The sequence below is a fragment of the Bombina bombina genome, chromosome 1 (assembly GCF_027579735.1).
Source record: "Bombina bombina isolate aBomBom1 chromosome 1, aBomBom1.pri, whole genome shotgun sequence".
In the NCBI taxonomy this organism is placed as follows: domain Eukaryota; kingdom Metazoa; phylum Chordata; class Amphibia; order Anura; family Bombinatoridae; genus Bombina; species Bombina bombina.
The window spans coordinates 1,600,876,235-1,600,895,717 of NC_069499.1; the positions used below are offsets into that span (position 1 = coordinate 1,600,876,235).

General features: G+C 39.0%; 1 protein-coding gene across 2 annotated transcripts in view; it reads right to left on the reverse strand.

The window, feature by feature from the left end:
- The window catches only part of MAP2K4 (mitogen-activated protein kinase kinase 4), a 1,109,040-nt gene that overhangs the window by 546,507 nt on the left and 543,050 nt on the right, over positions 1-19,483 (reverse strand). For both annotated transcript variants that reach the window (XM_053710735.1, XM_053710724.1), the window contains exon 5: positions 4,139-4,232. In XM_053710735.1, the coding sequence (XP_053566710.1) occupies positions 4,139-4,232 (94 nt within the window). The remainder of the gene's footprint in view (positions 1-4,138; positions 4,233-19,483) is intronic.

Below are 19,483 nucleotides of genomic sequence, written 5' to 3' on the forward strand. Positions count from 1 at the left end.
GCATCAGCTAGTCAGGAAGAGTAAGTACTGTCAGTTACACATTACAGTTATAAGTTATATTACAGTTATACAGTTAATAATAAGTGTAATGTCAGCTACAGATCAGTGCAGCAGGATACAGCATCAGCTAGTCAGGAAGAGTAAGTACTGTCAGTTACACATTACAGTTATAAGTTATATTACAGTTATACAGCTAATAATAAGTGTAATGTCAGCTACAGATCACTGCAGAGGATACAGCATCAGCTAGTCAGGAAGAGTAAGTACTGTCAGTTACACATTACAGCTATAAGTTATATTACAGTTATACAGCTAATAATAAGTGTAATGTCAGCTACAGATCAGTGCAGCAGGATACAGCATCAGCTAGTCAGGAAGAGTAAGTACTGTCAGTTACACATTACAGTTATAAGTTATATTACAGTTATACAGCTAATAATAAGTGTAATGTCAGCTACAGATCAGTGCAGAGGATACAGCATCAGCTAGTCAGGAAGAGTAAGTACTGTCAGTTACACATTACAGTTATAAGTTATATTACAGTTATACAGCTAATAATAAGTGTAATGTCAGCTACAGATCAGTGCAGCAGGATACAGCATCAGCTAGTCAGGAAGAGTAAGTACTGTCAGTTACACATTACAGTTATAAGTTATATTACAGTTATACAGCTAATAATAAGTGTAATGTCAGCTACAGATCAGTACAGCAGGATACAGCATCAGCCAGTCAGGAAGAGTAAGTACTGTCAGTTACACATTACAGTTATAAGTTATATTACAGTTATACAGCTAATAATAAGTGTAATGTCAGCTACAGATCAGTACAGCAGGATACAGCATCAGCCAGTCAGGAAGAGTAAGTACTGTCAGTTACACATTACAGTTATAAGTTATATTACAGTTATACAGTTAATAATAAGTGTAATGTCAGCTACAGATCAGTGCAGCAGGATACAGCATCAGCTAGTCAGGAAGAGTAAGTACAGTCAGTTACACATTACAGCTATAAGTTATATTACAGTTATACAGCTAATAATAAGTGTAATGTCAGCTACAGATCACTGCAGAGGATACAGCATCAGCTAGTCAGGAAGAGTAAGTACTGTCAGTTACACATTACAGTTATAAGTTATATTACAGTTATACAGTTAATAATAAGTGTAATGTCAGCTACAGATCAGTGCAGCAGGATACAGCATCAGCTAGTCAGGAAGAGTAAGTACTGTCAGTTACACATTACAGTTATAAGTTATATTACAGTTATACAGCTAATAATAAGTGTAATGTCAGCTACAGATCACTGCAGAGGATACAGCATCAGCCAGTCAGGAAGAGTAAGTACTGTCAGTTACACATTACAGTTATAAGTTATATTACAGTTATACAGTTAATAATAAGTGTAATGTCAGCTACAGATCAGTGCAGCAGGATACAGCATCAGCTAGTCAGGAAGAGTAAGTACTGTCAGTTACACATTACAGCTATAAGTTATATTACAGTTATACAGCTAATAATAAGTGTAATGTCAGCTACAGATCAGTGCAGCAGGATACAGCATCAGCTAGTCAGGAAGAGTAAGTACTGTCAGTTACACATTACAGTTATAAGTTATATTACAGTTATACAGCTAATAATAAGTGTAATGTCAGCTACAGATCACTGCAGAGGATACAGCATCAGCTAGTCAGGAAGAGTAAGTACTGTCAGTTACACATTACAGTTATAAGTTATATTACAGTTATACAGCTAATAATAAGTGTAATGTCAGCTACAGATCACTGCAGCAGGATACAGCATCAGCTAGTCAGGAAGAGTAAGTACTGTCAGTTACACATTACAGCTATAAGTTACTCTGGATTACTGGCTACAGAACAGACTTTATACAGCTGGTCAGGTAGTTCCCTTGTCATCTTGCATACTACCTGATACTGAGATTACTATAGTGCTGCATACACAGTGTACAGGACTGCTAATATAAGGAATGCAGCAGCCAATCATTATAAAGGACTATATATGTGTATCTATCCATATTACTGTGTGCAAATCTACAGGAGCCACCTTGTTATGTAATCTACATTTAGAAGTTGCAAGTGCATCATTCATATAAGAGTTATTGTTTGCTATGTAAGGACATTACACACACGTCTTGTGTCACACACACACACACGTCTTGTGTCACACACACACACACACACGTCTTGTGTCACACACACACACACACACGTCTTGTGTCACACACACACACACACACGTCTTGTGTCACACACACACGTCTTGTGTCACACACACACGTCTTGTGTCACACACACACGTCTTGTGTCACACACACACGTCTTGTGTCACACACACACACACACATCTTGTGTCACACACACACGTCTTGTGTCACACACACACACACACATCTTGTGTCACACACACACACACACACACACATCTTGTGTCACACACACACACACATCTTGTGTCACACACACACACACACACACATCTTGTGTCACACACACACACACACACATCTTGTGTCACACACACACACACACACACATCTTGTGTCACACACACACACACATCTTGTGTCACACACACACACACACACATCTTGTGTCACACACACACACATCTTGTGTCACACACACACATCTTGTGTCACACACACACGTCTTGTGTCACACACACACACACACATCTTGTGTCACACACACACACACACACATCTTGTGTCACACACACACACACACATCTTGTGTCACACACACACACATCTTGTGTCACACACACACACACACACATCTTGTGTCACACACACACACACATCTTGTGTCACACACACACACACATCTTGTGTCACACACACACACACATCTTGTGTCACACACACACACACATCTTGTGTCACACACACACACATCTTGTGTCACACACACACATCTTGTGTCACACACACACACACATCTTGTGTCACACACACACACACATCTTGTGTCACACACACACACACATCTTGTGTCACACACACACACATCTTGTGTCACACACACACACATCTTGTGTCACACACACACACATCTTGTGTCACACACACACACATCTTGTGTCACACACACACATCTTGTGTCACACACACGTCTTGTGTCACACACACATCTTGTGTCACACACACACACACGTCTTGTGTCACACACACACACACGTCTTGTGTCACACACACACACGTCTTGTGTCACACACACACACACACGTCTTGTGTCACACACACACACGTCTTGTGTCACACACACACGTCTTGTGTCACACACACACGTCTTGTGTCTCACACACACACGTCTTGTGTCACACACACACACGTCTTGTGTCTCACACACACACGTCTTGTGTCACACACACACACGTCTTGTGTCACACACACACACGTCTTGTGTCACACACACACACGTCTTGTGTCACACACACACACGTCTTGTGTCACACACACACACGTCTTGTGTCACACACACACACGTCTTGTGTCACACACACACACAAGTCTTGTGCCACACACACACGTCATAGTGTCACTGTATGGCAGTTTAACCCACTGTGTCTGGGTACAAGAATGAGGTGAACCCCCCGCCTCCGACAACAAAACAATGCAAGCAGGGTTTGCAAATGGTAGCACATTAAAGGGGCATTAAACAGTGAATAAGACATAATGATGTATGATAATAGTATGTGGGTTCATCATTATATTAGTTGTGTACAGATTTAGTCTCCATAAAGTAATAGGTGCAGCCATGTTAAAACCTAAGTTTTCCCCTTATACGTCTCTTTAGCTGAGGATACACAACAAGCAATGTTGCCTATTTTATTTGTGTCCCTAGTTGTCATCAGCAGAAGAGATAGATAAGGGGAAAACTTTGGTTTCGTCATGGCAGCACCCCATTACTTCATAGAAACTCTGTGGAGTTAAGTTACTGTAATAGGGGCCACAATAAATATTGAAAGTATTTACTACCCAATAACTGACATGAAATCTTAAACTGTTGATTGTCAATTTAAGTCCACCACTAGCCCCTCAAGTGCCCAAACATGCCGCTAAACACATAATAGCTCAAACTGGGGGCAAGGACACACATTGCAGACCCAGCTCTACTCACATATGTGGGTGTTGAATGGTCGTGTTTAGGGTGAATTTCGCTGTGGATTTAAAGGCTGGGTTGGCAAAGTTCAACTTCAGAGCTTTGCGTTTACCTAGAAAGAAAAAGAGGCTGAGATTAGTAAAAAGCTTTATTCAGTCAGCTGAAGACCAGAACTAAACTAAAGTAATTCCCCTCGTCCGCAACTGACTCGCACATTCAGCTAATATCTCACTACTGACATCGCACATTCAGCTAATATCTCACTACTGACATCGCACATTCAGCTAATATCTCACTACTGACATCGCACATTCAGCTAATATGCACATATACTTATCGCACATTCAGCTAATATCTCACTACTGACATCGCACATTCAGCTAATATCTCACTACTGACATCGCACATTCAGCTAATATGCACATATACTTATCGCACATTCAGCTAATATCTCACTACTGACATCGCACATTCAGCTAATATCTCACTACTGACATCGCACATTCAGCTAATATGCACATATACTTATCTCACTACTGACATCGCACATTCAGCTAATATCTCACTACTGACATCGCACATTCAGCTAATATCTCACTACTGACATCGCACATTCAGCTAATATCTCACTACTGACATCGCACATTCAGCTAATATGCACATATACTTATCTCACTACTGACATCGCACATTCAGCTAATATCTCACTACTGACATCGCACATTCAGCTAATATGCACATATACTTATCGCACATTCAGCTAATATCTCACTACTGACATCGCACATTCAGCTAATATCTCACTACTGACATCGCACATTCAGCTAATATGCACATATACTTATCGCACATTCAGCTAATATCTCACTACTGACATCGCACATTCAGCTAATATGCACATATACTTATCTCACTACTGACATCGCACATTCAGCTAATATCTCACTACTGACATCGCACATTCAGCTAATATCTCACTACTGACATCGCACATTCAGCTAATATCTCACTACTGACATCGCACATTCAGCTAATATCTCACTACTGACATCGCACATTCAGCTAATATCTCACTACTGACATCGCACATTCAGCTAATATTCACATATACTTATCGCACATTCAGCTAATATCTCACTACTGACATCGCACATTCAGCTAATATGCACATATACTTATCTCACTACTGACATCGCACATTCAGCTAATATCTCACTACTGACATCGCACATTCAGCTAATATGCACATATACTTATCTCACTACTGACATCGCACATTCAGCTAATATGCACATATACTTATCTCACTACTGACATCGCACATTCAGCTAATATCTCACTACTGACATCGCACATTCAGCTAATATAGACATATACTTATCTCACTACTGACATCGCACATTCAGCTAATATCTCACTACTGACATCGCACATTCAGCTAATATGCACATATACTTATCTCACTACTGACATCGCACATTCAGCTAATATCTCACTACTGACATCACGCACTCAGCTAATATGCACATATACTTATCTCACTACTGACATCGCACATTCAGCTAATATCTCACTACTGACATCGCACATTCAGCTAATATGCACATATACTTATCTCACTACTGACATCGCGCACTCAGCTAATATGCACATATACTTATCTCACTACTGACATCGCACATTCAGCTAATATGCACATATACTTATCTCACTACTGACATCGCACATTCAGCTAATATCTCACTACTGACATCGCACACTCAGCTAATATGCACATATACTTCTCACTACTGACATCGCACATTCAGCTAATATGCACATATACTTATCTCACTACTGACATCGCACACTCAGCTAATATCTCACTACTGACATCGCACATTCAGCTAATATCTCACTACTGACATCGCACATTCAGCTAATATCTCACTACTGACATCGCACATTCAGCTAATATGCACATATACTTATCTCACTACTGACATCGCACATTCAGCTAATATCTCACTACTGACATCGCACACTCAGCTAATATGCACATATACTTATCTCACTACTGACATCGCACATTCAGCTAATATGCACATATACTTATCTCACTACTGACATCGCACATTCAGCTAATATCTCACTACTGACATCGCACATTCAGCTAATATCTCACTACTGACATCGCACATTCAGCTAATATGCACATATACTTATCTCACTACTGACATCGCACATTCAGCTAATATCTCACTACTGACATCGCACATTCAGCTAATTTCTCACTACTGACATCGCACATTCAGCTAATTTCTCACTACTGACATCGCACATTCAGCTAATATGCACATATACTTATCTCACTACTGACATCGCACATTCAGCTAATATCTCACTACTGACATCGCACACTCAGCTAATATCTCACTACTGACATCGCACACTCAGCTAATATCTCACTACTGACATCGCACACTCAGCTAATATCTCATTACTGACATCGCACATTCAGCTAATATCTCACTACTGACATCGCACACTCAGCTAATATGCACATATACTTATCTCACTACTGACATCGCACATTCAGCTAATATCTCACTACTGACATCGCACATTCAGCTAATATCTCACTACTGACATCGCACATTCAGCTAATATGCACATATACTTATCTCACTACTGACATCGCACACTCAGCTAATATGCACATATACTTATCTCACTACTGACATCGCACATTCAGCTAATATGCACATATACTTATATCACTACTGACATCGCACACTCAGCTAATATCTCACTACTGACATTGCACACTCAGCTAATATAGACATATACTTATCTCACTACTGACATCGCACACTCAGCTAATATGCACATATACTTATCTCACTACTGACATCGCACATTCAGCTAATATGCACATATACTTATCTCACTACTGACATCACGCACTCAGCTAATATGCACATATACTTATCTCACTACTGACATCGCACACTCAGCTAATATGCACATATACTTATCTCACATTCAGCTAATATGCACATATACTTATCTCACTACTGACATCGCACATTCAGCTTATATCTCACTACTGACATCGCACATTCAGCTAATATCTCACTACTGACATTGCACACTCAGCTAATATGCACATATACTTATCTCACTACTGACATCGCACATTCAGCTAATATGCACATATACTTATCTCACTACTGACATCGCACACTCAGCTATTATGCACATATACTTATCTCACATTCAGCTAATATGCACATATACTTATCTCACTACTGACATCGCACATTCAGCTAATATCTCACTACTGACATCGCACACTCAGCTAATATCTCACTACTGACATCGCACACTCAGCTAATATCTCACTACTGACATCGCACACTCAGCTAATATCTCACTACTGACATCGCACACTCAGCTAATATCTCACTACTGACATCGCACATTCAGCTAATATGCACATATACTTATCTCACTACTGACATCGCACATTCAGCTTATATGCACATATACTTATCTCACTACTGACATCGCACACTCGGCTAATATCTCACTACTAACATCGCACACTCAGCTAATATGCACGTATACTTATCTCACTACTGACATCGCACATTCAGCTAATATCTCACTACTGACATCGCACATTCAGCTAATATCTCACTACTGACATCGCACACTAAGCTAATATGCACATATACTTATCTCACTACTGACAAAGCACATTCAGCTAATATCTCACTACTGACATCGCACATTCAGCTAATATGCACATATACTTATCTCACTACTGACATCGCACATTCAGCTAATATGCACATATACTTATCTCACTACTGACATCGCACATTCAGCTAATATCTCACTACTGACATCGCACACTCAGCTAATATGCACATATACTTATCTCACTACTGACATCTCACATTCAGCTAATATGCACATATACTTATCTCACTACTGACATCGCACATTCAGCTAATATGCACATATACTTATCTCACTACTGACATCGCACATTCAGCTAATATGCACATATACTTATCTCACTACTGACATCGCACATTCAGCTAATATGCACATATACTTATCTCACTACTGACATCGCACATTCAGCTAATATCTCACTACTGACATCGCACACTCAGCTAATATGCACATATACTTATCTCACTACTGACATCGCACATTCAGCTAATATGCACATATACTTATCTCACTACTGACATCGCACATTCAGCTAATATCTCACTACTGACATCGCACATTCAGCTAATATCTCACTACTGACATCGCACATTCAGCTAATATCTCACTACTGACATCGCACATTCAGCTAATATCTCACTACTGACATCGCACACTCAGCTAATATCTCACTACTGACATCGCACACTCAGCTATTATGCACATATACTTATCTCACTACTGACATCGCACATTCAGCTAATATCTCACTACTGACATCGCACATTCAGCTAATATGCACATATACTTATCTCACTACTGACATCACACATTCAGCTAATATGCACATATACTTATCTCACTACTGACATCACACATTCAGCTAATATGCACATATACTTATCTCACTACTGACATCGCACATTCAGCTAATATGCACATATACTTATCTCACTACTGACATCACACATTCAGCTAATATGCACATATACTTATCTCACTACTGACATTGCACATTCAGCTAATATGCACATATACTTATCTCACTACTGACATCGCACATTCAGCTAATATGCACATATACTTATCTCACTACCGACATCGCACATTCAGCTAATATGCACATATACTAATCTCACTACTGACATCGCGCACTCAGCTAATATGCACATATACTTATCTCACTACTGACATCGCACATTCAGCTAATATCTCACTACTGACATCGCACATTCAGCTAATATCTCACTACTGACATCGCACATTCAGCTAATATGCACATATACTTATCTCACTACTGACATCGCACACTCAGCTAATATCTCACTACTGACATCGCACATTCAGCTAATATGCACATATACTTATCTCACTACTGACATCGCACATTCAGCTAATATGCACATATACTTATCTCACTACTGACATCGCACACTCAGCTAATATCTCACTACTGACATCGCACACTCCGCTAATATCTCACTACTGACATCGCACATTCAGCTAATATCTCACTACTGACATCGCACATTCAGCTAATATGCACATATACTCATCTCACTACTGACATCGCACACTCCGCTAATATCTCACTACTGACATCGCACATTCAGCTAATATCTCACTACTGACATCGCACACTCAGCTAATATCTCACTACTGACATCGCACATTCAGCTAATATCTCACTACTGACATCGCACACTCAGCTAATATGCACATTTACTTATCTCACTACTGACATCACACATTCAGCTAATATGCACATATACTTATCTCACTACTGACATCGCACATTCAGCTAATATGCACATATACTTATCTCACTACTGACATCACACATTCAGCTAATATGCACATATACTTATCTCACTACTGACATCGCACATTCAGCTAATATGCACATATACTTATCTCACTACTGACATCGCACATTCAGCTAATATCTCACTACTGACATCACACATTCAGCTAATATCTCACTACTGGCATCACACATTCAGCTAATATGCACATATACTTATCTCACTACTGACATTGCACATTCAGCTAATATGCACATATACTTATCTCACTACTGACATCGCACATTAAGCTAATATCTCACTACTGACATCGCACATTCAGCTAATATCTCACTACTGACATCGCACATTCAGCTAATATGCACATATACTTATCTCACTACTGACATCGCACATTCAGCTAATATGCACATATACTTATCTCACTACTGACATTGCACATTCAGCTAATATCTCACTACTGACATCGCACATTCAGCTAATATGCACATATACTTATCTCACTACTGACATTGCACATTCAGCTAATATCTCACTACTGACATCGCACACTCAGCTAATATGCACATATACTTATCTCACTACTGACATCGCACATTCAGCTAATATGCACATATACTTATCTCACTACTGACAAAGCACATTCAGCTAATATCTCACTACTGACATCGCACATTCAGCTAATATCTCACTACTGACATCGCACATTCAGCTAATATGCACATATACTTATCTCACTACTGACATCGCACACTCAGCTAATATGCACATATACTTATCTCACTACTGACATCGCACACTCAGCTAATATGCACATATACTTATCTCACTACTGACATCGCACATTCAGCTAATATGCACATATACTTATCTCACTACTGACATCGCACATTCAGCTAATATGCACATATACTTATCTCACTACTGACATCGCACATTCAGCTAATATCTCACTACTGACATCGCACATTCAGCTAATATGCACATATACTTATCTCACTACTGACATCGCACACTCAGCTAATATCTCACTACTGACATCGCACACTCAGCTAATATCTCACTACTGACATCGCACACTCAGCTAATATGCACATATACTTATCTCACTACTGACATCGCACATTCAGCTAATATCTCACTACTGACATCGCACATTCAGCTAATATCTCACTACTGACATCGCACACTCAGCTAATATGCACATATACTTATCTCACTACTGACATCGCACACTCAGCTAATATCTCACTACTGACATCGCACACTCAGCTAATATCTCACTACTGACATCGCATACTCAGCTAATATGCACATATACTTATCTCACTACTGACATCGCACATTCAGCTAATATCTCACTACTGACATCGCACATTCAGCTAATATGCACATATACTTATCTCACTACTGACATCGCACACTCAGCTAATATCTCACTACTGACATCGCACATTCAGCTAATATGCACATATACTTATCTCACTACTGACATCGCACACTCAGCTAATATGCACATATACTTATCTCACTACTGACATCGCACACTCAGCTAATATGCACATATACTTATCTCACTACTGACATCGCACATTCAGCTAATATGCACATATACTTATCTCACTACTGACTCGCACATTCAGCTAATATCTCACTACTGACATCGCACACTCAGCTAATATGCACATATACTTATCTCACTACTGACATCTCACATTCAGCTAATATGCACATATACTTATCTCACTACTGACATCGCACATTCAGCTAATATGCACATATACTTATCTCACTACTGACATCGCACATTCAGCTAATATGCACATATACTTATCTCACTACTGACATCGCACATTCAGCTAATATGCACATATACTTATCTCACTACTGACTCGCACATTCAGCTAATATCTCACTACTGACATCGCACACTCAGCTAATATGCACATATACTTATCTCACTACTGACATCGCACATTCAGCTAATATCTCACTACTGACATCGCACATTCAGCTAATATCTCACTACTGACATCGCACATTAAGCTAATATCTCACTACTGACATCGCACATTAAGCTAATATCTCACTACTGACATCGCACATTCAGCTAATATCTCACTACTGACATCGCACATTCAGCTAATATCTCACTACTGACATCGCACATTCAGCTAATATGCACATATACTTATCTCACTACTGACATCGCACACTCAGCTAATATGCACATATACTTATCTCACTACTGACATCGCACATTCAGCTAATATGCACATATACTTATCTCACTACTGACATCGCACATTCAGCTAATATGCACATATACTTATCTCACTACTGACATCGCACATTCAGCTAATATCTCACTACTGACATCGCACACTCAGCTAATATGCACATATACTTATCTCACTACTGACATCGCACATTCAGCTAATATGCACATATACTTATCTCACTACTGACATCGCACACTCAGCTAATATGCACATATACTTATCTCACTACTGACTCGCACATTCAGCTAATATCTCACTACTGACATCGCACACTCAGCTAATATGCACATATACTTATCTCACTACTGACATCGCACATTCAGCTAATATCTCACTACTGACATCGCACATTCAGCTAATATCTCACTAATGACATCGCACATTAAGCTAATATCTCACTACTGACATCGCACATTCAGCTAATATCTCACTACTGACATCGCACATTCAGCTAATATCTCACTACTGACATCGCACATCAGCTAATATGCACATATACTTATCTCACTACTGACATCGCACACTCAGCTAATATGCACATATACTTATCTCACTACTGACATCGCACATTCAGCTAATATGCACATATACTTATCTCACTACTGACATTGCACATTCAGCTAATATGCACATATACTTATCTCACTACTGACATCGCACATTCAGCTAATATCTCACTACTGACATCGCACATTCAGCTAATATCTCACTACTGACATCGCACATTCAGCTAATATCTCACTACTGACATCGCACATTCAGCTAATATGCACATATACTTATCTCACTACTGACATCGCACATTCAGCTAATATCTCACTACTGACATCGCACATTCAGCTAATATCTCACTACTGACATCGCACACTCAGCTAATATGCACATATACTTATCTCACTACTGACATCGCACACTCAGCTAATATGCACATATACTTATCTCACTACTGACATCGCACACTCAGCTAATATGCACATATACTTATCTCACTACTGACATCGCACATTCAGCTAATATGCACATATACTTATCTCACTACTGACATCGCACATTCAGCTAATATCTCACTACTGACGTCGCACATTCAGCAAATCTCACTACTGACATCGCACATTCAGCTAATATCTCACTACTGACATCGCACATTCAGCTAATATCTCACTACTGACATCGCACATTCAGCTAATATCTCACTACTGACATCGCACATTCAGCTAATATGCACATATACTTATCTCACTACTGACATCGCACATTCAGCTAATATCTCACTACTGACATCGCACATTCAGCTAATATCTCACTACTGACATCGCACATTCAGCTAATATCTCACTACTGACATCGCACATTCAGCTAATATGCACATATACTTATCTCACTACTGACATCGCACATTCAGCTAATATGCACATATACTTATCTCACTACTGACATCGCACATTCAGCTAATATCTCACTACTGACATCGCACATTCAGCTAATATGCACATATACTTATCTCACTACTGACATCGCACATTCAGCTAATATCTCACTACTGACATCGCACATTCAGCTAATATCTCACTACTGACATCGCACATTAAGCTAATATCTCACTACTGACATCGCACATTCAGCTAATATCTCACTACTGACATCGCACATTCAGCTAATATCTCACTACTGACATCGCACACTCAGCTAATATGCACATATACTTATCTCACTACTGACATCGCACATTCAGCTAATATCTCACTACTGACATCGCACATTCAGCTAATATCTCACTACTGACATCGCACACTCAGCTAATATGCACATATACTTATCTCACTACTGACATCGCACATTCAGCTAATATCTCACTACTGACATCGCACACTCAGCTAATATGCACATATACTTATCTCACTACTGACATCGCACATTCAGCTAATATGCACATATACTTATCTCACTACTGACATCGCACATTCAGCTAATATGCACATATACTTATCTCACTACTGACATCACACATTCAGCTAATATCTCACTACTGACATCGCACATTCAGCTAATATCTCACTACTGACATTGCACATTCAGCTAATATGCACATATACTTATCTCACTACTGACATCGCACATTCAGCTAATATGCACATATACTTATCTCACTACATTCAGCTAATATCTCACTACTGACATCGCACATTCAGCTAATATCTCACTACTGACATTGCACATTCAGCTAATATGCACATATACTTATCTCACTACTGACATCTCACACTCAGCTAATATGCACATATACTCATCTCACTACTGACATTGCACATTCAGCTAATATGCACATATACTTATCTCACTACTGACATCGCACACTCAGCTAATATCTCACTACTGACATCGCACATTCAGCTAATATCTCACTACTGACATCGCACACTAAGCTAATATGCACATATACTTATCTCATTACTGACATCGCACATTCAGCTAATATCTCACTACTGACATCGCACACTCAGCTAATATGCACATATACTTATCTCATTACTGACATCGCACATTCAGCTAATATCTCACTACTGACATCGCACACTCAGCTAATATGCACATATACTTATCTCACTACTGACATCGCACACTCAGCTAATATGCACATATACTTATCTCACTACTGACATCGCACATTCAGCTAATATCTCACTACTGACATCGCACATTCAGCTAATATCTCACTACTGACATCGCACACTAAGCTAATATGCACATATACTTATCTCATTACTGACATCGCACATTCAGCTAATATCTCACTACTGACATCGCACACTCAGCTAATATGCACATATACTTATCTCACTACTGACATTGCACATTCAGCTAATATGCACATATACTTATCTCACTACTGACATCGCACATTCAGCTAATATGCATATATACTTATCTCACTACTGACATCGCACACTCAGCTAATATGCATATATACTTATCTCACTACTGACATCGCACACTCAGCTAATATGCACATATACTTATCTCACTACTGACATCGCACACTCAGCTAATATCTCACTACTGACATCGCACACTCAGCTAATATGCACATATACATATCTCACTACTGACATCGCACACTCAGCTAATATGCACATATACTTATCTCACTACTGACATCGCACACTCAGCTAATATGCACATATACTTATCTCACTACTGACATCGCACATTCAGCTAATATGCACATATACTTATCTCACTACTGACATCGCACATTCAGCTAATATGCACATATACTTATCTCACTACTGACATCGCACATTCAGCTAATATGCACATATACTTATCTCACTACTGACATCGCACATTCAGCTAATATCTCACTACTGACATCGCACATTCAGCTAATATGCACATATACTTATCTTACTACTGACATCGCACTCAGCTAATATGCACATATACTTCTCACTACTGACATCGCACATTCAGCTAATATGCACATATACTTATCTCACTACTGACATCGCACACTCAGCTAATATCTCACTACTGACATCGCACATTCAGCTAATATCTCACTACTGACATCGCACACTCAGCTAATATGCACATATACTTTTCTCACTACTGACATTGCACATTCAGCTAATATGCACATATACTTATCTCACTACTGACATTGCACATTCAGCTAATATGCACATATACTTATCTCACTACTGACATCGCACACTCAGCTAATATGCACATATACTTATCTCATTACTGACATCGCACATTCAGCTAATATGCACATATACTTATCTCACTACTGACATCGCACATTCAGCTAATATCTCACTACTGACATCGCACATTCAGCTAATATGCACATATACTTATCTTACTACTGACATCGCACTCAGCTAATATGCACATATACTTATCTCACTACTGACATCGCACATTCAGCTAATATGCACATATACTTATCTCACTACTGACATCGCACACTCAGCTAATATCTCACTACTGACATCGCACAACTCAGCTAATCTCACTACTGACATCGCACATTCAGCTAATATCTCACTACTGACATCGCACACTCAGCTAATATGCACATATACTTTTCTCATTACTGACATCGCACATTCAGCTTATATGCACATATACTCATCTCACTACTGACATCACACATTCAGCTAATATGCACATATACTTATCTCACTACTGACATCGCACACTCAGCTAATATGCACATATACTTATCTCACTACTGACATCGCACACTCAGCTAATATGCACATATACTTATCTCACTACTGACATCGCACACTCAGCTAATATGCACATATACTCATCTCACTACTGACATTGCACATTCAGCTAATATGCACATATACTTATCTCACTACTGACATCGCACATTCAGCTAATATGCACATATACTTATCTCACTACTGACATCGCACATTCAGCTAATATCTCACTACTGACATTGCACATTCAGCTAATATGCACATATACTTATCTCACTACTGACATCGCACATTCAGCTAATATCTCACTACTGACATCGCACATTCAGCTAATATGCACATATACTCATCTCACTACTGACATTGCACATTTAGCTAATATGCACATATACTTATCTCACTACTGACATCGCACATTCAGCTAATATGCACATATACTTATTCTCACTACTGACATCGCACATTCAGCTAATATCTCACTACTGACATCGCACATTCAGCTAATATCTCACTACTGACATCGCACACTCAGCTAATATGCACATATACTTATCTCACTACTGACATCGCACATTCAGCTAATATGCACATATACTTATCTCACTACTGACATCGCACATTCAGCTAATATCTCACTACTGGACATTGCACATTTCAGCTAATATGCACATATACTTATCTCACTACTGACATCGCACATTCAGCTAATATCTCACTACTGACATCGCACATTCAGCTAATATGCACATATACTTATCTCACTACTGACATCGCACACTCAGCTAATATCTCACTACTGACATCGCACACTCAGCTAATATGCACATATACTTATCTCACTACTGACATCGCACATTCAGCTAATATGCACATATACTTATCTCACTACTGACATCGCACACTCAGCTAATATCTCACTACTGACATCGCACATTCAGCTAATATGCACATATACATATCTCACTACTGACATTGCACATTCAGCTAATATGCACATATACTTATCTCACTACTGACATCGCACACTCAGCTAATATGCACATATACTTATCTCACTACTGACATTGCACATTCAGCCAATATGCACATATACTTATCTCACTACTGACATCGCACACTCAGCTAATATCTCACTACTGACATCGCACATTCAGCTAATATGCACATATACTTATCTCACTACTGACATCGCACATTCAGCTAATATGCACATATACTTATCTCACTACTGACATCGCACATTCAGCTAATATCTCACTACTGACATTGCACATTCAGCTAATATGCACATATACTTATCTCACTACTGACATCGCACACTCAGCTAATATCTCACTACTGACATCGCACACTCAGCTAATATGCACATATACTTATCTCACTACTGACATCGCACATTAAGCTAATATGCACATATACTTATCTCACTACTGACATCGCACACTCAGCTAATATGCACATATACTTATCTCACTACTGACATCGCACATTCAGCAAATATGCACATATACTTATCGCACATTCAGCTAATATCTCACTACTGACATTGCACATTCAGCTTATATGCACATATACTTATCGCACATTCAGACTAATATCTCACTACTGACATCGCACCTTCAGCTAATATGCACAGTATACTTATCTCACTACTGACATCGCACATTCAGCTAATATGCACATATACTTATCTCACTACTGACATCGCACATTCAGCTAATATGCACATATACTTATCTCACTACTGACATCACACATTCAGCTAATATGGCACATATACTTATCTCACTACTGACATCGCACATTCAGCTAATATCTCACTACTGACATCGCACATTCAGCTAATATGCACATATACTTATCTCACTACTGACATTGCACATTCAGCTAATATGCACATATACTTATCGCACATTCAGCTAATATCTCACTACTGACATTGCACATTCAGCTAATATGCACATATACTCTTATCTCACTACTGACATTGCACATTCAGCTAATATGCACATATACTTATCTCACTACTGACATCGCACACTCAGCTAATATGCACATATAATTATCTCATTACTGACATCGCACATTCAGCTTATATGCACATATACTCATCTCACTACTGACATTGCACATTCAGCTAATATGCACATATACTTATCTCATTACTGACATCGCACATTCAGCTAATATGCACATATACTTATCTCACTACTGACATCGCACATTCAGCTAATATCTCACTACTGACATCGCACATTCAGCTAATATGCACATATACTTATCTCACTACTGACATCGCACATTCAGCTAATATCTCACTACTGACATCGCACATTCAGCTAATATCTCACTACTGACATCGCACATTCAGCTAATATCTCACTACTGACATCGCACATTCAGCTAATATCTCACTACTGACATCGCACATTCAGCTAATATCTCACTACTGACATCGCACATTCAGCTAATATGCACATATACTTATCTCACTACTGACATCGCACACTCAGCTAATATCTCACTACTGACATTGCACACTCAGCTAATATCTCACTACTGACATCGCACATTCAGCTAATATCTCACTACTGACATCGCACATTCAGCTAATATGCACATATACTTATCTCACTACTGACATCGCACACTCAGCTAATATGCACATATACTTATCTCACTACTGACATCGCACACTCAGCTAATATGCACATATACTTATCTCACTACTGACATTGCACATTCAGCTAATATGCACATATACTTATCTCACTACTGACATCGCACATTCAGCTAATATCTCACTACTGACATCGCACATTCAGCTAATATCTCACTACTGACATCGCACATTCAGCTAATATGCACATATACTTATCTCACTACTGACATTGCACACTCAGCTAATATGCACATATACTTATCTCACTACTGACATTGCACACTCAGCTAATATGCACATATACTTATCTCACTACTGACATCGCACATTCAGCTAATATGCACATATACTTATCTCACTACTGACATCGCACATTCAGCTAATATCTCACTACTGACATCGCACATTCAGCTAATATCTCACTACTGACATCGCACATTCAGCTAATATGCACATATACTTATCTCACTACTGACATCGCACATTCAGCTAATATGCACATATACTTATCTCACTACTGACATCGCACATTCAGCTAATATCTCACTACTGACATCGCACATTCAGCTAATATGCACATATACTTATCTCACTACTGACATCGCACATTCAGCTAATATCTCACTACTGACATCGCACATTCAGCTAATATCTCACTACTGACATCGCACATTAAGCTAATATCT